At 35.9% G+C, this 27,873-nt stretch overlaps 2 protein-coding genes across 2 annotated transcripts in view; both read right to left on the bottom strand.

Moving 5' to 3' along the window:
- Positions 1 to 7,499, bottom strand: part of LOC138698957 (cytochrome P450 4C1-like) — a 51,635-nt gene extending 44,136 nt beyond the window's left edge. Inside the window, exon 1 of the mRNA XM_069825151.1 lies at positions 7,396 to 7,499. The gene's annotated coding sequence lies outside the window, so the exon portion shown is untranslated. The remainder of the gene's footprint in view (positions 1 to 7,395) is intronic.
- A 3,112-nt stretch (positions 7,500 to 10,611) lies between these two features.
- Positions 10,612 to 27,873, bottom strand: part of LOC138698296 (cytochrome P450 4C1-like) — a 58,093-nt gene continuing 40,831 nt past the window's right edge. Inside the window, exons 10-11 of the mRNA XM_069824100.1 lie at positions 15,636 to 15,804; positions 10,612 to 11,167 (exon numbers count right to left, since the gene is read on the bottom strand). Coding sequence (XP_069680201.1) covers positions 10,818 to 11,167; positions 15,636 to 15,804 — 519 coding nt within the window. The 3' untranslated portion in view covers positions 10,612 to 10,817. The remainder of the gene's footprint in view (positions 11,168 to 15,635; positions 15,805 to 27,873) is intronic.

Here is a 27,873-nt window from a genome sequence, read left to right as displayed (position 1 = left end):
AGATAGATAGATAGATAGATAGATAGATAGATAGATAGATAGATAGATAGATAGATAGATAGATAGATAGATAGATAGATAGATAGATAGATAGATAGATAGATTTATTCGTTCCATAATATTCGTGCATTTGCTTTATTGCATAGAATAAAGAACATGTCCAATTCTTACGTTTAACAATAAAATTCAATATATATAAAATGCAAATATGAAATATGTACAGAATTAATACTTTAATAGAAATAGTATTTTATACAATGTAATATGTTTACCATTTAATATTTACACAATACTGTGAAATGTCAGGAATTCATCTACAGAATAGAAAGTGTGAGATATTAAGTAATTTTTTAGTTTTACCTTAAATAGTGCAGGGTTTTGGCTATAATTCTTAATGTCTTCAGGAAGACTATTGATCATTTTTATCGCCATGTAACGTACTCCCCTTTGAAAGCATGATAAATTTTATGATGGCGTATGAAAATCATTCCTTCTGCGGGTATTTATACTATGTATGGCTGAGTAGTTAGAAAATTTTCTTTATTACATAAGAGGAAATTTATTGTAGAGTATATGTATTGATTTCTTAAGGTTAGAATTTCTAATTTTTTTTTTAAATAATCTACATGATTCTCTAGCCTTTGCTCCAACTAGTACTCTAATGGCTCTTTTATTGTAATAGGACTATATTTTTGCTATCTCCAGAATTTCCCCAAAATATATTATTCCGTAGGACATAATGGAATGAAAATAGGCAAAATACATTGTCTTTAAGATACTGCTGTTTAGAAATTGTTGTAACGACCCAATTGCGAAGCATGCTGAGCTAAGTTTGGGGGTTATTTCTTTGATATGATTTTTCCAATTTACTGTATTATTAATATGCAAACCAAGAAATTAGGTTGTTGATGTTTCTAGTAGAGGTGTATTGTTGATAGTTGTGCCCAATGTTTCAGAGATTAAATTTGAAGTGGCTTTAAATTGAATTATGTTAGTTTTATTAATGTATAATGCTAGTTTATTGGTTGTAAACCAGTTATAAATTTTAAGGAGAATTATTTCTGTTTTATATTTGAATGTGGCAAAGTTCTTGCCTGTAATTATGATACTTGTGTCATCTGCATAGGCTAACCTATTCCTTTTATTATGGGGCCAAGGTCATTTATAAAAATTAGAAAAAGAAGAGGCCCTAGTAAAGATCCTTGTGGGACCCCTGTATGAACATTTCCCCATGTTGAAGTAGATTTAAAGGAGTTATTAAATGCGTTGATTTCAACTTTTTTTTCTCTTTAGGAGATATTACTCAAACCACTGATATGCTATGCCTTTAATACCATAGTATTCTAATTTTTGTAGTAGAATTCTATGGTTAACACAATCAAAAGCTTTGGAGAGATCACAGTATAGCCCTCCTACTTGTAATTTTTATTAATAGCTTCCAGAATTTTATCAGTTAAATTAAACGTCGCTTGTTCAGTTGATTTATTCTTTCCGAATCCAAATTGTTCCGGAATGAGAATGTTGTATCTATCAAGATGATGATATACTCTCTTATATATAACTTTTTCGAAGACCTTTGAGAAGACTGGTAGAAGGGATATGGGCCTGTAGTTTTCGGGCGAGGTTCTGTCCTCTTTCTTGAATAAAGGAATAACAACTGAATATATCAGTCGCTCTGGAAATACACCATTAAACATTGAAAAGTTACATAAATAAGACAGGGGCTTGGCTATTATTTGTGAACTGGCTTTTAATATTTTACTAGTAATTTCATCATATCCCGAGGAATTTTTAGATTTTAAATTGCTTTAGAATTGTAATTATTTCTCGTGAATTTGTTGGAAAAATTTGAATATTTGGGAAAGTTCCAGGAATAGATATTTTCAAACAATCGATGGCATTATTATTATTATTATTATTATTATTATTATTATTATTATTATTATTATTATTATTCTGTGGGATGTTTAGGTTATCAGTTATTGAGAGAAAATGATTGCTGAATATGTTCGCAACTTTTGTTCTATCTGATGTTTTTCTATTATCTGTTACAAGAGTGTAACCTTGTTTTTTACTTTTAAACTTTCCACTTTTTTTTTATTATGTTCCAAGTTGTTCTGATTTTATTATTCGAGTTTAGATTAATACCGTTATAGTAAAGTTCTTTGGCTTTTAAGATTACTTTGTGTAATATTTTAGAGTACTTTTTAAAGTGACCTATTAATTTGGGGTCATTACTATTTCTACTTTGAATATAGAGGGACCTCTTAGTTTTACAAAAGATTTGTATGCCTTATGTAATCCAATTGTTTTTAGATGTTTGAGAATTTTTGTACTTTACAAGAAAACTGGATTCAAAGATATTTAAGAATGTATTATGAAACACATTGAATTTACTATTCATATCACCATTATCATATACTGATTCCCATGTTTCATTTTTTAGTTTTGGTTCGAAGTCCTTTAAAGATTCTTCATGACCCTTAACCTAAATTTATTCGGGTGTTTTGATGCAGGAATGCTATCGTTTATTCTTATTAGTTGAGCATCATGGTCTGAAACCATTTATAATGGGAACTGTCCGGTAACTCTCTAATCTATCTTTCCTTATAATTATATTATCAATTGCAGAAATCGATCCTTTTTGTATTCTAGTTGGAAAATTGACTGTATGTATTAAATTGAAGATTGGAAACTAAAGTAAAAGATAAATAGTAAAGATACGAAGATCGTCTTTAAAAAATGTACACATTATCTTGGAACTGTTGTTAATTGAGTATAGGATTCTATCAAATAAAATAATGTCTATATTATAGTAACTACATTGTGAATTTTATCAAGGGAGATGAAAATACAGTATATAGGTTATGTTTTATTTCCAAATATTTTACAGTTTTAGTTTCATTACCAATTCTTGAAATTAAACTAAAGTCTGTTGAAACATACTGTATTATTGAAATTCTTTTGTTTAAAAAAAAGTACAACGGTAAATTTTCATATTTCATTACAATGAGATTATTCTTCATGGCGGTACATTATTAATATGAATTTTAGCACGGCCGAAATGATTATAGCTTTTATTTACGCATTTTTGGAGAAATTGAACACTACTGTGACCTTCAGCTAAGCAGAAGAGGAAGAATAGGTTAGGTTTTATTTACCACTGGGATCCATTTCGATTTCGTGACCAATTTACAAATAATTTAAAATTACATTACATTTCCTGCTTCGAACAAACCTGATCTACGAATTCAATGTAGCATTAGAAAAGATTTCATTTTCAGGAATTCACATCTCGACTCATTATGACATCGTACTGCAGTCGTACGTACGTACATGTTCCTAAATACCGCTGTTACATTACGTACTAGTAGTACGTGGCTCTTCCAGTGAGCTCTATGCTCACTGGCCTGTTCCAAAATACCTCTGTTACATTAAATACTCCTGTTATACAAAATGCTTGCTGTTACAAAAAATACTCGATGTTATGGAACTACATTATGAGTTATGACTGTAAAATAATGTAACTGCCTGTTCCAAAACACCACTGTTACATTACATACTATTAGTACTGTACCTGTTATACAAAATACTTGCTGTTACATGTTACAATATACTCGATGTTATGGAACACGGCCGACTTGATGCTTCCTTTGCTTTTAAAGGTGAAGCGAAGCTAGCATCAAGTCGGCCGTGTATGGAACTGAATTGTGACAACCGTTGCTGCAGTTTTGTTAATTTAGCGACTTTGTCACTAGATCTGGCTACTTTTAACAAATTTCAGGGACAAAATCAATACCAACTTTTAATCCTGAACTGGCGTCGTGCATAAATATAACGTAACTGGTTTCGTGGAATGACATCCATTTCAAAGTCCTGGTCCACAATATCTGAAAAGCTGCTTAGGTCAATATCACTGTCGTAATTTTGTTGAGTTGGTATGAATTCTTTTAAGTTTACATCAACATTTTGAGTAGCAAACAGGACAGCATTTTTAAACTTCAATTTTCTCTCATTCTTTAGGACTTGTAGGTAAGTGATGTAGTAATTTGTACCAATTAATTGTCTGTAGGATCCAAAATAACTCTCCAAATTATCACTCTGAAATTTGCTTAGCAAAATATAATCAATTCCATATTTCTCAAATAGATATGGAATAATTTCAAGGAAGGATTCAAGTGTTGTAATCAAGGACTGAAATGTCTGAGGAGACAAAGCATTTGCTGATGGAACAGACAGTCTCCAGATTTTCAACCAATGACACATTTTATTTAGGAATTGATACTGCATATCTGCTGGATTTTTTATTGCCTCCCTGTAAGGATCGTTAAATCTTTTCCCTTCAAACACACTCTTAACATCAACAATTTTCCACCAGTTAACATTAATGTTAAGGAAAATTGCAGTCTGATTTTTATATGTTCAAGAAAATCAGGAACATCTTTTGCGGCATGTTTCAACGCCACAATATTATTATCATTGAAAATTTTCAATGCCAAGCTCACATTTTGTTTCCGTGTTGCTGATTCATATAACACCTTGGTGGAAAGTGTATGTCCATACTTAACAAGACATTCTTTTTCTTTCTCATACACTAATTCTAAATGCCTGTATTACGCTGGTAGTATATTAGAGTGGTCGTCCATGTCAGGAAAATGCAAGGTCTTGTTTATATATTTTTTTCGTTTCAAATTGTTTCTAATGCATTTCAAAATATGAACAGAGCCTTCGGGATGAGTCTACTGGATGGACAATGCTATGCCGCAAAATTTTATTTGGTGCCATAAGTTCATATGCCTTTCTGTTTACAATGTTGTTGTCTGCTATCAAACTAACAACTTTAAAACCAGTTCTTTCCAACATGTTCAAAAGATCAGTAAGAAAGACTTCAATTGTTCGTTTGTCATAATAATAACTGGTATAATGGCCACCACATCTACATATTTAGATATGAGGTAGGATAACATAAAGACTTGAGCTGTTTTGGCACATTTCTGAGCACAAGAATTACTACTTCCATAAATATCACCATCCTTATATGAGAGTTGAGGCTGTATATATATTTCATCCATCGCCAAAGACACTAACAGTTCATGCTCTTTCAAGTGTTTAATTCTGTTTTCCAAGTAGGACCTGGTTTCCAGTGACAATTCAAAAGAAGAAATTAGTTTTTGCAGGGTACATGGGTGTGGTAAAATTAATAACTGACACTTTCTTAATGCATTGTAAGTAGATGAAGAGTGAACATAAAGAGTGGAAGCTAGTATCATACTTTTGCTATCATAATGTATGTTATGTTTTGGAGTCTGTGACAGATTTAATTCCTCTACAATAAATTTCAAGTGTTCATTTTCATCATAAATTGCTAAAGTCTTTAATAATTGTACAGCAGAATCTACTTTATCTTTAACTGTAGGCATTATTTCACCATTTTCAATCTGTAATATAATACTGTCCAAAACATTTAAAGAGCTTAATTTATTGATTTTACTTAAAGCATTAAGCAGACAAACGTTTTCCATTTTAACATTAAGAGTTAAGTCGTCTTTCACTGTTATGAAGGCTGCGACACATGGTGTCCCTTTATTGATACCCAGCAGACAAATATGAATCTTTCCCTCATCCTTAATTACTATCCACTTACTGGAATGTATTTGCCGTGAATTGAGAAATGAAAGAATGTCACTTATATCGTTTATAGAATCAGGTTCAGTATATTGTTTATTTGATTCAATATTTGCTCGAATAGCCTGGTCCAAATGTTCGTCTTCTATATCAGCAAGACGTTTTACTTTAGGAATAGTTTTAGAACAGTAGGATGGTGTGTAAGGAAATATAGTTGGCACAGCATTTTCTGTAAGCTTAGATATTTTTCTTGGATATTCTATCAATTCTCCCTTTAATGTACTAATTTTGTCTATTCTTATGATACATGATTCCTCAAAATGTTTTATGCAGACGACGGGATTTTTTAATTTTGAAAAATTTGTTGGAATATTTCTTAGCCAGGCCTTACGACGGTTTTCATCTTTTGGTAGTGAAAATGTCGAAGTTTTTTTAGCTTCTGTATAATTTGAACGACAACCAAACACACTACAATGTCGAGACATTTTCAAATTTTTGTACACCTAAAAGAAAAAAAAATTAAGTTACATTACCTTTGTATCCGCCACGTTGATGACAAAAATAGGTTATGAATTCGTTGACAGGCTACACAGAATTAAAAAATCACTTCACTAAACACTTAAAACAAACGATAAATTAAACTATGCAATTTCACACACACACAATATATAAACTTTACTATATCTACGAAAACCAAACGAGAAAATACAGTAATTCATCACTGTTGTGCAGGCCGTTACGAAATTGCCGGCAAAAGGTTATGAATTCGTATATATGCATATATACAGGAGAAAAAATCACTTCACTACACAATGAAAACAAACACTAACTTGGGTGAAGCTTCAGTCATGTATTGTCAGTATTGGGAATTAAAAACAAACACTGAAAATACCTTAGTTTTGTAGTGTGGAGTAGTAGAAACTCGATGTGATCACTGGGAGAGCTGTGGTTCCACCCAACCCGCTCTAAATAGGTTCCTTACTTATATAGAAAAATCGTCATACTTGAAGGAAGAAGGCGGCCATATTCCGTCGTTGGACGTTGTTTGAGGTGGAGTGGGAGAATGATTGCAGTGTCGCCAACTGTGGTAACCATTCATATTATCTTACACACCTAGCAAAACCTAATCTAATCTAACCTAACCTAACCTAAACTAACCTAATCTAACGTGCTACACACCTATTGTAACATTCCTAACGTTTAGCACACCTGTTGTAACATTTCTCACAGTTTCATTTCGTTTGCCGATATTGGCATCCCTGCTACGCCTATAGCCTACTTGCTGGAACTCAAGAGTCATTTAGTGGAAGTGAAGTGAAACTGCGAATCTGTTAATTACGTTTCCGAAGTTGTTTCTGTGTTATCTGCAAGAATTATTGTGTCATTGTTGTGATAATTGCATTTATATTGTACAATAAAAATTGAAATTTGTTCTAAATTGATTTCCAGCGCCACAATCCCAGTGATAAACGTGTGAATATTCGTTAGGAGTCCGTTGGAAGTGGCCGTAGGGGACCGAAACCTGACCAAATTAATGTATCACTGTTGTGCAGACCGTTACGAAATTACCGCCAGAACAAGACGATGTTAATCCACAAATGGTAGCATTATTATACTGTATAATATGACTGGAAGAAAACTGAAACTTAATAGTATATGGTAGTAACTATACGTTAACACTTTCCACTAATTTGTGTCACTAAATATAATCCAGAATATTAATTACTGTAAGTAAAAGAAACATCTTGCCGCGCTACGTTATACACTTACATGAGTGATGAATCAGGCAGGCATAGACTACCGTTATCAGCTAATCGAAGCGGACCGGAGCCAGTATCTTTCGCAAGCCACGCGGAAGAACATACTGACGTCAGAGTTACAGACAATTGCACGTTTTGACTGCGTACAGCGCCATATTATACCTGGTGGCGAGACTTGGAAATAATTATTTTTTTTTTGGCATAATTCGCGAGCGCATTGGTTAATTAGCATATTTACGAGGTTTCACACTCCTACGATCATTAGAGTCCTGTGCTATGCCACACTCAACATCGTCAGTTTAATTATAACCAGCTTGTATTTACTATCTACGAGTTAGTTTGACTGGAAAAGATACATCACCATCATCGTCATCATCATTATCATCATCATCATCACCATCATCCTACAATCATGGTTCAGGTATTATAAACGTGTTCCGACTTCATTGTCACCTTACTCTTGGTCGTCCAAAGGTCGGTAATATAATATTCTGTTCGGGTGTGTGTCTTAGCCCATGCTATCAACAAGGTCATTCAAGTTTAATTAATGTAAGTTATTTATTTGTTTCTTGTTGATTTATTGGTATGTTTGCCTGCCTGCCTGTATGCCAGCCAGCCTTGTAGCTTGTTTATTTATTTTTTCATTCGCTAGTTAATTTGTTTATTCAATTGCTTATTAACTAATTTAATTATTTATCCATTCAGTCATATACTCATTCATTTATCCATTAATTTATTCACTGATTTATCCATTTATACATTCAGTCATTTATTCATCGATTTATGCACTCATTTATTCTTATACTTACTTATTAGTTTATTTATTTATTTATTAACAGTCTTACTAATAAACCGTGTATAGTTTTTATACGAGGCTTATGCAGAGTTGAAACAGAAAACGTTACTAATAAACCGTGAATAAGCTATGGACGTATAAACAAGCTGTAACTATACAATGGGAATTGCTTTGCAGTAGTTATATACACGAAACCATTTGTTTAAGCGCTGTATATAGGGAAAAAATGGCAGCCCCTCTAGCAGCTGTTCATATCGACTGTCATTTTGTGATGATGTTTACTTTGTAACCACAGAAGAACAAACCAAAGATCATAGAATTATTAGAATAATATTGCTGTAGCTTGTACTCTTTGACAAAATTATAGTGTGGTAATCGGTTAGAGCCAGTTGTACTATCGATAGATTGAACACGCCACACTAGAGCGCTCTACCGGATGCAATAGAGAACCTCAGATATTCTATTACCTTTCGTAACGAAGTAATGACAAAACTATGACGTAGCTGTGTAACAGTTATACTGTTATACACGACGTATGTAGTGATTATTAGTAAGGAATTTACACACGACGTATAAACGAGCTACTTATTGTATAAGTATAAGACAGTTAAACGTCTGTATATAGAGTTTTTATTAGTAAGACCGTAAGTATATTTTCTTGTTTATTTATTTGTTCATTTACTTATTTGTTTATTTATTTACTTATTTATTTATTAAATATTTATAAATATTATAAATATACAATAAATCACAAGGATTGTTTTGTAAGTATGCCAAATTTCATTTCACTAGAATTCAGAGACACGGAGATATAAAATGTTAAATAAATGACACTTAATTTATACAATATTGGAAAGCTGTACCATTATATTAATTATGAAACTTCTGCATTTTGTAAGGCACACCGCTAATTCTCTTTACTTTCTATGGTTTAGTAACAGTAATTGGTCTAACTACAACGTAGCCGTGAATATATTTTATTACCACCACCACCATCACCATTATTATTATTATTATTATTATTATTATTATTATTATTATTATTATTATTATTATTATTATTGCTATTATTATATTAATTTCAAAATCATAATCATATTTTATTTTTGTTTTCGTTACTATGACGTGCCTTGACTTCACGAACATCAATATACCAAGGTCAAGTTCAGTAATATTATTATTACATCCACCACTGAGCTATTAAGATGTTTTCGTTAAGAAACTCTGGATAATGTTGCACTTCATTCTGAATTTTAATGAATTGTTTTTTCCTGGGATCCATACATTTAAATAACTCTTACTTTAGGAATATCCTGAATTAATCCTCTTGTTAATATTATATGTTATATTCGAAAAGTAAGAGCAACATAGTTACTGTTTCACACAAAATTTATTCAGGTCAGTTTTCATATTACATACTTCAAATATAGTCTCGTGCCATCTCAACAATACATTACCAAATTCTTGGAAAAAGGCGGACTCCATCTGCAGCAGCATTTCTGGATATTTCTCTCACTGATCAATCTAAAGTTCTTCGGATGTCAACTCTTGATTGAAAGCGAATGCCTTGCTTCTACACATCTTGCAATAGTTCAGTATATTAGGACTTCTCTTCCACAGGCTTCTTGATAATACCCTAAACCACTGTGTTGCATGTTTTTCTCTTGCAACTTGGATTTTTACGAAGCACCTTTATTTAGTACTTTTAGGGCTCTATTGTTTACTACAAATCAGACACAGCCACCGTATTTACAAAACGCCAACTTCGAGAATTTCAATACTGCAGATTTTTTAAACAATCGCTGCTCTATTACGTAGTACAAGATTTCAATGGTCACCGCTAGCAGCACTGATTTACGGCATTGTTACCATTACTTATCGAATGCCCTGGTACTATTGATACGATTTGCACTCAGCTATCTTACAAAGTAATACAATTTGAATTGCGAACTCAGTGCAAATGTACTGTGATAAATTTACATTTCGTACATGTAATAAATGTGTTGTCTTTCGCATAGTTACTTTGACAAGAAAGATCTTTTTGTTTCTTATTCTTCAAGGTAATTAAGCTGTGACATACAACCGTTCCAGTACATATTTTCTTCAGAATTTTGTAATCGAAGGGTTCAGAACCATAGTCGGCCAAGCGCCATGTATTAAAGACGTAGATAACAAGGGTTAAAATTAAGTTATTACCATAATTCAATGGAAATATGTAGCAAGTAATATTAAGTATAAACAATAAAACTAAACGATATGTTAATCTTCATTAAACTTTGGTATTCACTTATCTTTAGCTATTACTTTCTCCGTGTTTAATAAATGACGCTTGGGCTACTATGGCTCTGAACCCTTCAATTTAGCATTCATTATTATAATTTTAATTAATATAATTTTTGCTCATATTATACTTCTGGATCAAAATAAATATTTAGAATCGAATATTGCATTTATTAACATATTAGTTTAACTTACATTATTTTTGACATTCTGTACGTATGTTTAACATTAGTTATTGCAATTCCCTACATTCTACATAAACCAAAAATAGTTTAGTCTTAATTATGTACACCTCCAATATTATATTTTGTATTAGTGATTTGTTACATCAATATGATTACATTTCCAGTGAAGTCTTACACACTTGGCTTCCTCCTTATTATGGACATTCTGATGCCCGTGTTCGATTTCAAAACGAGTGTATTCAACATTCTCACATCTTCCCTCTTATCCAGAGAGATTACTTTATAGTTACGTAACACGTATGATAACATTCCTTTTAGTTCTAGCATTGCGAACTTTTGCCCAATGCAGTTTCTAGAGCCTGCACTGAAAGGAATATAAGCAAAAGGATGTCGTTTCATTATTCTTTCTGGTAAAAAGTTATCAGGATCGAATTTGGAGGGATTTGGAAAATTTTTTGGATTCATGTGGATAGCATGTATGTTTATGTCGATAGCCATACCTGTAGGTATAACGAAACCACCTGTAACAGAAGAAATACTTGATAAGTGAAAAGTTATAAAATAAAATTAAAAAAACTGTTTTTCGTCCTGTTGCTGCTTTTACAAATATATATATATATATATATATATATATATATATATATATATATATATATATATATATACATATATATATATATATGTCATTTCCTGATCGTTAAATTTCAACAAACTTCATATTAATTATTTTTAATTTTACAGGGTGGTGCAGAAATATCTCCCCATTTTCAACTGCAAATAAAATGGAAAATCTTGAAGTCAAATATCAAACAGTAATAATAATTTATTCCTTATGGTATGCCATTTTATCTTTCAGTTCTGTTCAGCACACACTTTCAGATTCCACGTTAAGGAAGTGTTCCTAGCCGCAAGACCATAAAATAGTGGATTGCATCATTTACTAAAACGGCTTCAGCAATAAAACAGAAACCACCAGGGTGACCAAGATCAGTCCGATCTCCACAAAACAGTTGAATTGTGCGTCAAGCATTCGTAAGGAGCCCACAACGTTCGGCGAAAAAACATGCAGCAGCTTTGCAATTAAGTAATCGCAGCTTTAGAAGAATTTTGCAACAGGATCTTAACTTTCATCCGTTCAAAATGTTAATGGTCCACGAACTTAAAGATTGTAATATGGGAAATCGTCTGAAATTTGCTAACAGTTTCTATAAATCCTGTGCTACAATATTCTTCTGTTAATGTCAGACGAAGCATATTTTCATTTGTTTGGATGTAAATAAACAGAACGTCCGGTATTGAAAAGAGCAAAATTCGAAAGAGATCAACATACGACCGCTTCATAATGAACGCGTCACTGTCTGGTGTGCTGTCGCAGAGTTCGGAATTATTGGCCCATAAAAGGTAAAAGGTAAAGATATCCCCGTAACATGCCATGAAGGCATTTAGGGAGCATGGTGGAGCCCCGTGCTTTCCATGACCTCGGCACTAGAATGAGGTGGTGTGGTCGGCACCACGCTCTGACCGCCTTTTACCCCCGGGAGCTTTTTGAAAGTGCAAATGGTGGTTTGTTTTAGTGCAATGACGCAATCCACAATTTTATGGTCTTGCGGGTATAAACACGTCCTTGACATGGAATCTGAAAGTGTGTGCGAAGCTGAACTGAAGCATTAAATGGCATACCATAAGAAATAAATTTATATTACTGTTTGATATTTGACTTCAGTATTTTCCATTTTATGTACAGTTGAAAATGGGAAGATATTTTTGACTCGCCTTGTATAATTTATTATTCTGAAAATTTTTACTAATTGAAAACATCTAGAAAATATCTTCACATTCTAGTCGATCATAATATATAGAACATCAGGAATACATCCGAATCGAGTAATTCGGACATAAAATTGAATGATTGTACCTATTATACCGAAGGCACAGGAGGGAAACATGAAATAATATCTTCAACAATATCAGTTAAGGTATCAAAAAAAGTAATACAATCTGGAACATTACTAGTATTTGTTGAAAAGCAAATTTTCTGAATAATATCAGAAAATATGTCTTTCACAATTGCAAAATACTATTAAGAAAATGTTATTGATATACATTAGACATTCATGATATCCTTGAAAACTCCGAGGACATTCGAAGAAAAATACAGGAAAATATATTTATCTCAAAATTTTCTGACTGGAGATTTCAAAAAAATCAACTTCATATGAAACAATTTAATAAACTTCATTTTCTCCATGTTTGTGGCTCAAGACAGACAAAACGTCTCAACGTATCAAAAAGTTTTGCAAAAATATGGAGAAAATGACAAATTGTCAATATGCATAAATCAATATTTCTTGATATCTCAGTGCGTTTAAGAATTGTCTTTCAAGTTTCGAATGTTCAAAAATTTAAGATACAGGAGGCTTGAAAGAGTTGCAAACAATGATGTATGGACTTCATATATTGTGACGGTATGTAGCTAACTTGAAATTTGTACATTTAAAATTTGGTAAAACACATGGAATATTTATGAATTTCAGTATAAAAAGAATAATTTTAGACACCTCTTGTTAAAATTACATTATATTTTAACATTGGATACTGAAACTAAAAAGTAGTATATTATAGCACTCCAATGTCACCAACGTTGCTTTCATGCCGAAAAGAATAGCACAATTGATGCCGCTGATAATGAAATTATTGTAAATTAACTACTTCCTCCGCACAAGAAATTTTCATTACAAATTAATTCTAACAGTTCCACTATAAGCATTACAATTTCATCCCAAGTTTACAATATTAATAATATTTAGTAAATTTTCTGTTCTATTTATTAATATCACACGGTGGTAATCTCAACCGAACAATAATGCGGTTGAAACAATTGAAGGGTTCAGAACCATAGTGGGCCAAGTGCCATTTATTAAAAACGGTGAAAGCAAGGGTTAAAGTTAAGTGAATACCATAGCTTAATAAAGATTGACATATCATTTAGTTTTAATGTGTATACTTCATATTACTTGCAATATTTTTTCATTGAATTATGCTAATAACTCCATTTTAACCAATGCTGCTCATCGGAGTGACTACTACCGCGGAGGAATCGGAGATTACGAATAAAGCACTCCTCCGGAGATCTCCGGTACTACCGTAAGTGGAACAGGGACATACAGAGGGATGCGGTGATTCGGAGCGAAGCGACAGTTAGCTCAAGGACGACCGGCGCGTACGGACTGACTGTAGTTGTGAGTGGAATAAAATGACACCAAATCGCATGTCCGTCGCATGGAAATGCTTTAATTTAGCTGAAGGTAATAATAAAGTCGCACACTGTAAACTTTGTGGGCGAATTTAATCTAAGGGTGGTGGAACTTCGAATTTGTTAGACCATTTGAAGCGATCGCACAATCGCGATCTTGATGAAAACAATTACGCAAAACATTTGATACGATTTCTTTTTAAATTGTTTTAGTGCTATTGTTCCCAAAGGCCCACAGAATAGGAAAAAGTCCTGAAATTTCTCTAAAACGTAACTTTCGAGGCAATAAAAAACATATGAAATATTTACAAGACGGCTTGAGTTATATTTTGCTGTTTAGACAATTTGTTAGACTATATTTTACTGTTTGGATTAAAATATTGAGTTTCTGAATGAAACTAAAGAAACATGTGGTAATAATAGATTTACAATTATCCTTAAGTTGATATCCGCTTATATTTTTATTACAGAGCAAGAGTGGCGCGTTTTAGAAGAGGCAGTTCAAATGCTGACACCCTTTAACACAATAATCACAATCCTGTTCGGTGAAGAATCTGAATAAATTATGTTGGACAGTAAACTTTAACCCATTAATAGCCCACGTTTCTTTCGTTCCATTCTGAAGCTCCATTAATATATTTTACGTTAAACTAAACCGATTAGAATAATAATTGACAACACTGTTTGCGATTAAACGAAAGTTTCTAGGAGAGCTACAGTATAAATGTTTACATTAGCTACTGAAAAGCTTTACTTCTGCGTTAGTTTTGCAGTTAGATTGAATGTTATGAATTTGATCAATGTCATAAAACTAATACGCCTTTCCACACATACTATGAATTTCAAAACTATAAAAAAAATCTGTCAGCTAACGTAGCACTTTAAGCAACACAAGAAAAAAAAGAGCCGAAGAAAGAGAGAGAGATTAGCATAAAAGAGAGAATAAACAACATCAAATTACAACTTATTTTAAAAGATACGCGGACGTCAGCGGACTCGAATCACTACCTGATCCGATTAAAGCAATGCTCAGCGGAAAGTGTATGTCTGCGCCACAGCACATATACAACCTGCGCGGCATCAATCGGAGGTAACCGGAAACAACCGCTCCGGAGAAAACCTAATCATAAGCAGCACTAATTTCAACCCTTATTTTCTACGGTTTTAGTAAATGGCGCTTTGCCCACTATGGTTCCGAACCTTTCAATTGCAGGCCTAATTTTAAAAATTACTTTTTTGAACTACTTTATCGATAAGTATACGAAACAAATAATTAAATGTAAGTATTAAAACAATAGTGGGCACCTGGATTCCAACCGGGGACTACTCAATCTATAGTCTTAATGCTCTACTTCTGTTCTACCACTGAATTAGACTAGTACCTGCATTTAATGTGATAATGTTTGACTATTAGGATTTGGCAGAGTACAGCACTGTTTCTATACCAGAAAGAACGGTCGGCTGTCTAAAAAAATAGTATACGATACATACACGTTTAAAGTCATTTATTTCGCTCATGGGATTGCTTCACTCGGTATGTAGCTCGTTTCACAAACATTCCTTCTCATGATTAAAAGATAATTTTTAAAACTTTTGTCGTAAATAACGTTTTACTACATTTATGATTCTGAATATAGAGAGTTAATCTATTGCTTTTTGTACACTCTTACATACGTGTATTTTAATTTGTGAGATTTAAATTTTATTAAATACTTTTAAGAGTTAGGCCTACTTACCTATTTCAATATCAGTTTCAAGTTGTCTGCTTATTGCGGGAACACTGGGATACAACCTTAAACTTTCCTTGATAACACGTTCCAAATATTTCATTTCATTCAGATCCTTCATCGTTGGAGGGCGGTCAGATCCTTCAAATATGCTCTCGAACTCTTCATATAGCTTTTCCTGGAACAAAAGATACATGTAGTCGGCCTGGTTGGCACAATTGGTATAGCGCTGACCTTCTATGCCCGAGGTTGTGGGTTCGATCCAGGGCCAGATCGATGGCATTTAAGTGTGCTTAAATGCGACAGACTGATGTCAGTAGATTTACTGGCATGTGAAAGAACTCCTGCGGGATAAAATTCAGGCACACGAGCGACGCTGATGTAACCTCGGCAGTTGCGAGCGTCGTTAAATGAAACAATATTTTAACAAGATACATGTACACACACACACACACACGTGTTCTGCCTCAGGGAAGGTCTTTGACTGCAAACACAGCATTCTCCAATCTTTCCTAATTTCTGCCCTCCTCTTTGTCTCCTCATATGATCCATATAAATGTCGTCTATCATTTTATATCTTCTTCTACCCAGAACTCTTCTCCCGCTCAACATTCTTTCCAGTGCATCCTTCAGTATGCAGTTTCTTCTCAACCAATGACCCAACCAATTCTTTCTCGTTCTAATAATTTGCAACATTATTCTTTTTTCACCCACTGTTTCCAACACAGCTTCATTTCTTATTCTGTTTGTCCATTTCACACGCACCATACTTCTCCATATCCACATATCAAATACTTTTAGTCGCTTCTCTTCACTTCGTCGTAATGTCCAAGTTTCTGCCCCATATAATGCCACAATCCACACAAAGCACTTCATTAGTCTTTTTCTTAGTTCTTTTCCCAGTTTTACCCTTTAAGTCCTTTGTCCAAGCATATTTTGAATACACATCAATTAGTACGAAGATATATTTAAATCCGTTGTTCTGCCTAGCATAGGGAATAAGTTCGATTAGCTCGCTCAGAAAAAGGTCAAAAAGCCCCTCGCGTGATGACATGCCGTCTTTGAAAATTTTTGCGGGCCGGTTTATGAAGTTCCCGCGCAATTCCTGCTTTACTCATTCTATGTCTTCTCCTTCACGCAGCTCGTCTTCTATTCATAGATCTCCTTGTCCAAGGCGGAATTGCCAGCGCCACGTGACGACATGAGGAGGTGAAAACGTTCTACCACTTCATTCGGATCATCCCAATATTTTATATCCATTTTATGGGTAGGAAGAGAAACTTTCCAATTCCCTCCTCGTTTCTGAAATAAGGCCAGAATGATGTTTTGAAACTTCTTCGTATTAGAGTGTCTAAGTTCTCCTTGCGGATCGTACTCGGTACGGTGTGCATTGGTATCCTGTAAAATGTGTTTGTATTTGAGCAAGTCTATCTCAACCTAACTGTTGGGGACCGGATCGGCATGAAACAGTAGAGTATATATGCCTTTGGTGCCCTTGTATTTAACGCCAGTCAAGTTATCACATCGTTGTGATAGGTAACTGGTGAGTCTCCCATTAGAAAGTTACCGTCAACTATTGAACCCCATATATTTTATCAAATAACCTATCAGTAGACCCTTTCTTTATGAGAGGATCAATAAATCTGTCACCATGAGATCCATATTCATCCGTCGCTGTCGCTGTCTCCTGCTTGGTGGTATCCTCTCTGGAGACTTTTCCATCCTGCATTTGATTTGCTAGTTTTTTATTGGAGACTTTTCCATCCTGCATTTGATTTGCTAGTTTTTTATTGGAGACTTTTCCATCCTGCATTTGATTTGCTAATTTTTTATTGGAGACTTTTCCATTCTGTATTTGATTTGCTAGTTTTTTATTAGAGACTTTTCCATCCTGCATTTGATTTGCTAGTTTTTTATTGGAGACTTTTCCATTCTGCATTTGATTTGCTAGTTTTTTTACTGGAGGCTTTTCCGTGCTGCATTTTATCTGCTAGTTTTTTATTGGAGACTTTTCTATCCTGCATTTGATTTGCTAGTTTTTTATTGGAGACTTTTTCATCCTACATTTGATTTGCTAGTTTTTTACTGGAGACTTTTCCGTGCTGCATTTGATTTGCTAGTTTTTCTATTGGAGACTTTTCCATTCTGAATTTGATTTGCTAGTTTTTTTATTGGAGACTTTTCCATTCTGTATTTGATTTGCTAGTTTTGTTTTTTACTGGAGACTTTTCCATCCTGCATTTGATTTGTTAGTTCTTTATTGGAGACTTTTACATCCTACACTTGATTTGCTAGTTTTTTATTGGAGACTTTTCCATTCTGTATTTGATTTGCTAGTTTTTTATTGGAGATTTTTCCATCCTGCATTTGATTTGCTAGTTTTTTATTGGAGACTTTTCCATCCTACATTTGATGTGCTAGTTTTTTACTGGAGACTTTTCCGTGCTGCATTTGATTTGCTAGTTTTTCTATTGGAGACTTTTCCATTCTGAATTTGATTTGCTAGCTTTTTTATTGGAGACTTTTCCATTCTGTATTTGATTTGCTAGTTTTGTTTTTTACTGGAGACTTTTCCATCCTGCATTTGATTTGTTAGTTCTTTATTGGAGACTTTTACATCCTACACTTGATTTGCTAGTTTTTTATTGGAGACTTTTCCATTCTGTATTTGATTTGCTAGTTTTTTATTGGAGACTTTTCCATCCTGCATTTGATTTGCTAGTTTTTTATTGGAGACTTTTCCATCCTGCATTTGATTTGCTAGTTTTTTATTGGAGACTTTTCCATTCTGCATTTGATTTGCTAGTTTTTTACTGTAGGCTTTTCCGTGCTGCATTTGATGTGCTAGTTTTTTATTGGAGACTTTTCCATCCTGCATTTGATTTGCTAGTTTTTTTATTGGAGACTTTTCCATCCTACATTTGATTTGCTAGTTTTTTTATTGGAGACTTTTCCATCCTGAATTTGATTTGCTAGTTTTTTTATTGAAGACTTTTCCATGCTGCATTTGATTTGCTAGTTTTTTACTGGAGACTTTTCCGTGCTGCATTTGATTTGCTAGTTTTTTTATTGGAGACTTTTACATCCTACATTTGATTTGCTAGTTTTTTTTATTGGATATTTTTCCATTATGCATTTCATTTGCTAGTTTTTTATTGAAGACTTTTCTATGCTGCATTTGATTCGCTAGTTTTTTACTGGAGACTTTTCCGTGCTGCATTTGATTTGCTAGTTTTTTTATTGGAGACTTTTACATCCTACATTTGATTTGCTAGTTTTTTTATTGGATATTTTTCCATTATGCATTTCATTTGCTAGTTTTTTATTGAAGACTTTTCTATGCTGCATTTGATTCGCTAGTTTTTTACTGGAGACTTTTCCGTACTGCATTTGATTTGCTAGTTTTTTTTATTGGAGACTTTTCCATTCTGCATTTGATTTGCTAGTTTTTTTATTGGAGATTTTTTCATCCGGCATTTGATTTGCTAGTTTTTTATTGGAGACTTTTCCATCACATATTTGATTTGCTAAAGCATGTAAAGGCATGGTGATTGATTGAAATGCTTCACTGAGTACATGTTGAGAGATTAAGTGTCCCTGCTGCAGAGCCGAAAATGTACGTTTCACAGCCTTAGATTGTCTTATAAGGTTTTTAAATATTTATTCCTCCAGGTGTTGTAGTGGGTGGTATCTTGCCATATAATGAATGCTATTTATGTTACATTTGCCACTTCAAACACAAGCTCGACAACCGCATACAATGGCTGCTTTTGTCCGGTGGAAACTGGGTGAAAAGTTAACTTGTCACCCTTTGCGACCCTCATTCAATTAACAAATGGATTGTCGTGTACCTTTATCCTTCCATTGTATGGTGCTGCCTGGATAGGGCTACTAGTTACAGTACCATCAAGCGGAATTTCAAAGTAGTCTAAACCAAGAGGTAATATATGTGGAGTGATTTTATTGTATTGTTTTGGATGGGAAAAATATTACAATATGCTACAGCTTTGAAATTCTGCCGTATGTCTAGGATTTGTTTATTAAACTCGCTTTCTAGAGCTACGTTTTCAGCTTCGGTTATATAAACACGATCACCTTCCAGTTTATTTAATTTAGTATCCAACTCATTTTCCTGCTGTTTCATTTGTTCTTCTACAACTTAGTTTGTTTTTTCACCAATATAGTTTTTAATGCGTAAGTCATAATTTTAATAGTTGTGTCAACATAATATGTAGATATACGAAAATGTCGTATGCAAATGTAACAAATAACAGACAACTTCGTAATTTTGACTAGCTATTCCATAATGCATTCAATACAACCTTATATATGTCGACTGAATCCGTGAAATGAAGAATTAACTGATCGAGGTCGCACTCCTAAGTGTAGTTTACTACGCAACGTCGGATTCCTTAGTGAAGTTAACAAGTCGAGGCCGGATTCCTGAGTGAAATTACTTTTGTACTGGGATAAAAGGAAAACTCCGTTCTCTCTCTCTCTCATTTGCTTCAAAATCCTAGCCGGCCAATAGGAATATAGATAATATGGAACGGAAAAGATGGCGCTATGGACGATATGCCAGTGATGCGGGTTCTGTCGGCGAGATGGAGAACAAGGTGATCCGCTGATGCGTCGAGCTCGGCTCACAACCATATGTTTTTCAACATTTTTATCAACATATTCTTTATTCGCGGCATCACCTGGCTCGGTGAGTACAGATCGATTATTTAGTCCTGACAGCTCGACGACGCGAAAGAGGTGAAGTAATAGGAGTAGTGAGGAGAGCCCCGGAGTAGAGATAAGGGCGAGCGGTCGTAAATAAATGCAGTATAGTTTAACTGTACTGGAACATACCGCTCTACCGCAGGCATGACATCCGATCGCTCTGAAGGCAAGCGACTGACTAACCCAAACACCCCTTGGCGTAACTAAATGAACTCGCCTGACCCAGACGCACATTGCCGGCGACTATCAGGACTAAATAATCGTACTGTACACGCCGTCGACTGAGCCGAAAATATCCGGTCGCTGTCGGATGAGGGATCAGCCATCAGCACCATCAACAGCAATGAACATGGATGAGAGTTGAATGTGTGTGTATATATTCTTAGAGACAATAAAACAAGATGAAATGAACTTGAGTATTATTAAAAAAAAAACTTAGTTCACTTTCGTAATCCTAAGTTCAGTGGATGAGGGAGAAAAGGAGATAGTAAAAAAGAAAACTGATAGAAATGAAAGAATAAGATACAATATTTATTAATCAAGGATTACAAGAGCTGTGTTGTTTTTAAAACGCTATAATTTTTCTTTTTACTTTCTCCCACATTAATCTGGGATGCCACCACAACTGCAGCACATTCTGCAGCGCATTCCATATTTGTCGAAAGAACCATCTATTCCGATTCAGTATTCCTATCAACTGCCGAGCGGCTCTACGATGTAATCCACAGAGAGGGGGAGGGAGGTTTCTTGGCAGGTGCCGACGGACGGCATAGGCACTTAGGACTTAGAAATCGGGACTCTGAAATCTGTCTCGTACACCGAGCGACACCGCAATGAATTCGCTCGATCCCTCTGCCTGAAACCCCTATATGAACCTCTAACCGCTGCATGTCCATTATGAGTATAGGAGACTTGAAAATAAACGAAAAAGTTACTTTGTATGTTTTCTAGTGGAGAAAATGTAAGTCTTATTTGTAGATATTATATAGAATCATACTTACATCATAGTGATGCTTGAGGCTGTATACGACACATAATCTAGCAAGTGTGATGGACGTTGGGGGGGTGGCAGTAGCACCAGATGGAAGAAGGCGAGATGTAGGAAGTGATAGCGATAGTTGAAAAAGTCGTGGCTATAGCAGGTGGTAGTGACAGTTGAACAAGTCGTGGCTGTAGCAAGTGGTAGCGACAGTTGAACAAGTCGGGGCTGTAGGAGGTGGTAGCGACAGTTGAAAAAGTCGTGGCTGTAGCAGGTGGTAGCGACAGTTGAAAAAGTCGTGGCTGTAGCAGGTGGTACCGACAGTTGAACAAGTCGGTGCTGTAGGAGGTGGTAGCGACAGTTGAACAAGTCGGAGCTGCAGGAGCTGGTAACGACAGTTAAACAAGTCGTAGCTGTAGGAGGTGGTAGCGTCAGTTGAACAAGTCGGAGCTGCAGGAGTTGATAGCGACAGTTGAACAAGTCGGGGCTGCAGGAAGTGGTAGCGACAGTTGAACAAGTCGGGGCTGTAGGAGGTGATAGCGACAGTTGAATAAGTCGGGGCTGTAGCAGGTGGTAGCGACAGTTGAACAAGTCGGGGCTGCAGAAGGTGGTAGCGACAGTTGAAGAAGTCGGGGCTGCAGGAGGTGGTAGCGACAGTTGAACAAGTCGGGGCTGTAGGAGGTGATAGCGACAGTTGAATAAGTCGGGGCTGTAGGAGGTGGTAGCGACAGTTGAACAAGTCGGGGCTGCAGAAGGTGGTAGCGACAGTTGAAGAAGTCGGGGCTGTAGGAGGTGGTAGCGACAGTTGAACAAGTCGGGGCTGTAGGAGGTGATAGCGACAGTTGAAAAAGTCGGGGCTGCAGGAGGTGGTAGCGACAGTTGAAAAAGTCGGGGCTGTAGGAGGTGATAGCGACAGTTGAACAAGTCGTGGCTGTAGGAGGTGGTAGCGACAGTTGGACAAGTCGGGGCTGCAGGAGGTGATAGCGACAGTTGAACAAGTCGTGGCTGTAGGAGGTGATAGGGACAGTTGAACAAGTCGGGGCTGCAGGAGGTGGTAGCGACAGTTGAACAAGTCGGGGCTGTAGGAGGTAATAGCGACAGTTGAACAAGTCGGGGCTGTAGGAGGTGATAGCGACAGTTGAACAAGTCGGGGCTGTAGGAGGTGTTAGCGACAGTTGAACAAGTCGGGGCTGTAGGAGGTGATAGCGACAGTTGAACAAGTCGTGGCTGTAGGACGTGGTAGCGACAGTTGGACAAGTCGGGGCTGCAGGAGGTGATAGCGACAGTTGAACAAGTCGTGGCTGTAGGAGGTGATAGGGACAGTTGAACAAGTCGGGGCTGCAGGAGGTGGTAGCGACAGTTGAACAAGTCGGGGCTGTAGGAGGTGATAGCGACAGTTGAACAAGTCGGGGCTGTAGGAGGTGATAGCGACAGTTGAACAAGTCGGGGCTGTAGGAGGTGTTAGCGACAGTTGAACAAGTCGGGATTGTAGGAGGTGGTAGGGACAGTTGAAGAAGTCGGGGCTGCAGGAGGTGGTAGCGACAGTTGAACAAGTCGGTTCTGCAGGAGGTGGTAGCGACAGTTGAACAAATCGGGGCTGTAGGAGGTGATAGCGACAGTTGAACAAGTCGGGGCTGTAGGAGGTGATAGCGACAGTTGAACAAGTCGGGGCTGTAGGAGGTCTTAGCGACAGTTGAACAAGTCGGGGTTGTAGGAGGTGGTAGGGACAGTTGAAGAAGTCGAGGCTGCAGGAGGTGGTCGCGACAGTTGAACAATTCGGTTCTGCAGGAGGTGGTAGCGACAGTTGAACAAATCGGGACTGTAGGAGGTGATAGCGACAGTTGAACAAGTCGGGGCTGTAGGAGGTGGTAGCGACAGTTGAACAAGTCGGGGTTGTAGGAGATGGTAGCGACAGTTGAAGAAGTCGGGGCTGCAGGAGGTGGTAGCGACCGTTGAACAAGTCGGTTCTGCAGGAGGTGGTAGCGACAGTTGAACAAGTCGGGGTTGTAGGAGGTGGTAGCGACAGTTGAAGAAGTCGGGGCTGCAGGAGGTGGTAGCGACAGTTGAACAAGTCAGGGCTGCAGGAGGTGGTAGCGACAGTTGAACAAGTCGGGGTTGTAGCAGTTGGTAGCGACAGTTGAACAAGTCGGGGTTGTAGGAGGTGGTAGCGACAGTTGAACAAGTCGTGGCTGTAGGAGGTGGTAGCGACAGTTGAATAAGTGGGGGTTGTAGGAGGTGGTAGTGACAGTTGAACAAGTCGTGGCTGCAGGAGGTGATGGCGAAAACCAAGTCTATATTGGCGCATCACCAGGTTGGAGAGCGGCTTGTATACTGTGATGGCGTCGTCGATACTGAGACAAAATGCTAAGGTAATAGCAGGAATATCTGTACTGCTGTGCAGATCAACGCGTACGTTCATTGGTCCTGTTTTTATCTCATCATGTTTTGAACAATCGATAACAAACAGCGGTACGTTGTCAATGAACTTTTTCCTCTTGAGTAGCGGATTATTTGGCTTCATTAAGTAGTAGGAACTTCGAAATTTGCGTACATGTCATATAATGTAGCATATTTGCCATTTGATATATCTATATTGATATTGTTATACGGTTAGAAATCATCATTCAAATACACCTTTAGATCGATAATATTGCAATGATCAACTTTTCTGTTAACTTTGTCAGCACCAATTCTACCCGTTTGAAATGGAATTATCACATATCTCGGTTTTTTTTAACCATTTCTGCCGTCGTAACCGTCCACGTGACATGTTTAGCCAACTGTACTGTTGGATATTCAAACAGCTGCCAGCTGTGAAACGGAATTTTAAGAGGTTATCCGTGTGCAGTATTTGTGTAAGTTGAACCTTTTGCTCGTCATTTACTGTAACTAGAGGCATATTGCTCTGCGAATAGGCAATGTCGTCGGCAGAAGACAGTTTTACAGCAATTTTGTTTTCCCTGAATTACTTGAACCCGATATGATACATCGCACACGATTTGGGAATAATGTGCTATGTTTTATATATTTTGTATCGTTTTCGTAATCTCCGATAATTTCAACGGGTAATGTTTGAGGTTGTTTTACAATCTCCATGTTACTTGACTGCTGCCAACTAATATACTGATATGCATTAATATCAACCAAAGTATTTACATATATGGACTGCGTATGCTAAAGCTATTATAATATGTCTGCCCGCGGTCGAAGACGCACCATGCGAGGAAGAGGTATATGAAATTCAATCATCAACGAACTCCCAGTCGAGATAACCTGCCAAGTTACCATTTTTGTGGACCAGGTATAAAGTTACAGCAATGCTTAAATCTTGGTCAGGTGGGCAACAACCCCTTAGATCAGCCGTGGCGAAAATGTGACTCGCGAGCACATTGTGGCTCGCAGTGATAGCTGTGCATTTCTCTTGCTTCCTATCTCCCCCAACCCCCACTCTCTCTCTCTCACTGGAGTCAAACTACGTTCCATTTGTATTTGTCTCTGAACTGCGAGTGGCGTATCGTCGCAATGGCTGTCTCGAAACCATGTACCATGTAGGATGGGAGGAAGCATTTTTTGCTGCCAATATGATGAGAATATTAAATGTATGAATTGTTCAAAAGTATTACGAGGAAAAACGGTCGTATGACATAAAACGGCATTATACTACGTATCACTCATGGAACATTAAAAGGTTAAGTGCTATTATTGGGCTATTACTACTACTACTACTACTACTACTACTACTACTATTATTATTATTATTATTATTATTATTACTATTATTACTATTATTATCTGATCCATTGGTGTGCCCCAGGCCTCTTCTATTTTTAATCTTCATTGACGACATTTGCAAAAGAATAAATTCGGACTATCTATTATTCGCTGACGATCTTAAAATTTTTCGAAAAATCAATAGTATTGCTGACTGTCAATTTCTTCAGGATGACATTAATTCAATTACCAATTGGTCAGTTGATAACGGGATGATGATTAATGAATCCAAAACTTAAGTAATATCATTTTCAAGGAAAACCTCTACACTAAAATATAACCATCTAAAAAATGTATTAATTAACAGAAAAGATTGTAATAGAGACCTCTGTGTATTAATTGACAATAAATTATATTTTCACAATCACATTGATTATATTTATAACCATTCAATAAGAATGTTAGGAATAATTCGGTCAATTACTTATTCTTTTTCAACACTTGACTCTCTCTTAATACTATACTATACATTAGTGAGATCGAAACTCGAATATGCATCTGTAGTTTGGAACTCTATTACTAGTTCTGATTCGGCAAAAACTGAAAAATATTCAAAGTAAATTTATTTCACTATATTCGTACAGATTCCTGCCTAATAACTCTGGCTATAACTATGATAAAAAATGCGAGCACTTTAAATGTCGAAGCCTGTATGCCAGACGTCATGATCTCGATTACTTATTCTTATGTATGGTCCTTAAAGGTGAGGTTAATTGTCAATCTTTCTTAAACAGTGTCAGCCTTCGTATTCCTATGAAGGACATGCGACATCACAAACTCTTCTATATTAGAAATTCTAAATCTTCCTCGCCGGTCTCCAGATGTATTGAACATGCTAGCTTACATGTAGGCGATTTCGATCCATTCAATGTATAGAAGTATTAGAATATGGCAGTGTCTTTGCTAATACGTATTATTTGCATAATCCTTATACACAAATTGGTAGTAAGAATCAACTCTTTTCCCTGATATTTTATAATATAAATTCTTGTAAATTAATTATAGTAATCTATGTTCTTTATTTTGTTGTTAACTCAAGTATTTAATTTGTACCATAGTTGTTCATTTTAATGTATTAATTGTATCACTGTACTGGACTTTTATTGGCCAATGGCTGTTGCCCAGCGCCTAAATAGCAATAAATAAATTATTATTGTTATTATTATTATTATTATTATTATTATTTCTGTACGTCGATCCTTTTTCAGTAGATGTACGCATAATGCGGTTACATCTTCAATTTAAACTCACATATGTACAATGTGATGTTAAATGAAAGCTAGATGTAAGAACTTGACAAATGTTGAACTTTTCAAATCTTTGCCAAAAAATAAATATCCGAAGCTTCGTTCTTTCGCTTGCACTGTTGAAGCCATGTTTGCTACAACTTACATTTGAGAAAAATTATTTTCAACAAAACCAAATTTAGATCACAACTGACAGACAAATACCTTCGTGATTAACTACGGCTGGCAGTAAGTGATATAATTCCTGATTTCGAAATTCTGTCGCAGAGAAATTATGAAGATAGTTAATACGTTGTGATAATGTGTCCTATGTTTTCTTGTTCATTTCTTCCTTCGTTGTACGTACTAAGCATTAGTTTGTAACCTTATGCTGTATAAAATTATATTTAAGTGCTTGACGTAGGCTAAGGAAAATGAAAATCCGTTATTAAATCAGATAGTTGCTTCACTTCCCCTTCGAGTGTCCGCCTCTCTCCATAGGTGCTATGCACGTTGCAGGGTATACAGTGGCTCGGCGCACGATCACATTTTCGCCACGGCTGCTTTAGATCAAGCGTGTATACCAGTGACCGGCATGTTCCGTGCTCTGTGACGTCATACCACGGAGCCGCCACGCTCTTTGCTCGACAATCTCTGCATACTGAGCACAGCGAGGAGAGAAGGTTCATCTGAACAGTAGTGGTACGGCGCCTATGCAATGACAGAGCGCGATCCATTCGTCTGAGGTAGTATGGGAACAGCACAATTACAATACATTTGTACGAAAACAAAACTGTACATCCGTGATAAATCAATGTAACAAAATATTTTGGTTTGTAATCAAATTTAACATACTTATAATAATATGAAATTCATAATACAGCCAGCTGCAGAAGCGTTCGCATTATGTAAATGAGGCTCCGAAACTGCTATAAATATACAAATATAGAAATAAATAATTTAAGCAGTACTACAACACTTTGTGTACTCAGAAACTTGAAAACAGTTCAAGTGTTTTTAACAGACATTTTCCTACACAATATACAGATTGAACTATATAGGCCCTAACTTGGTGAGTAGTATGCAAAGTATATTTCAACTTTTGAAACACACCATCACTTTGTGTTACTACCTTGCCCAAGTTAAATGCTTTGTCGAGATCAAACTGTGTTATGGAGTATGGAGGAATGGCAAAGTGTTTGATTTGTGCCAAGCTGTTTCAGCATGTAAAGAAATGCAATATACAATGCCATTATTCTCTATGCCACACAAATGATTATGACAAATATGGGGGAGAATATCGACAAATAGTCTACTAGTGCAGCAATTGAAAGATAAATTGTTAAGTGAAGCTAGGGAACACTGTCAGTGAATCAATGGTAAGCTTAAGGCTTAAGATATAGGAATTCACTAGCTATTGCAAAGAACATGCGTTCTTTTAATGACGGGGAATTTGCCAAGAATGTTGCCATCATGACCACAGAGTAGTTATTCCCTAGCAAAATTCAGGAATGTGATTCCATCAATTTATCTCCAAGTACTGTCG

Source organism: Periplaneta americana, chromosome 4, assembly GCF_040183065.1.
Source record: "Periplaneta americana isolate PAMFEO1 chromosome 4, P.americana_PAMFEO1_priV1, whole genome shotgun sequence".
Lineage (NCBI taxonomy): Eukaryota > Metazoa > Arthropoda > Insecta > Blattodea > Blattidae > Periplaneta > Periplaneta americana.
Note: the sequence above shows the minus strand (reverse complement) of the source record. Positions and strands in the feature narration are given on the sequence as shown.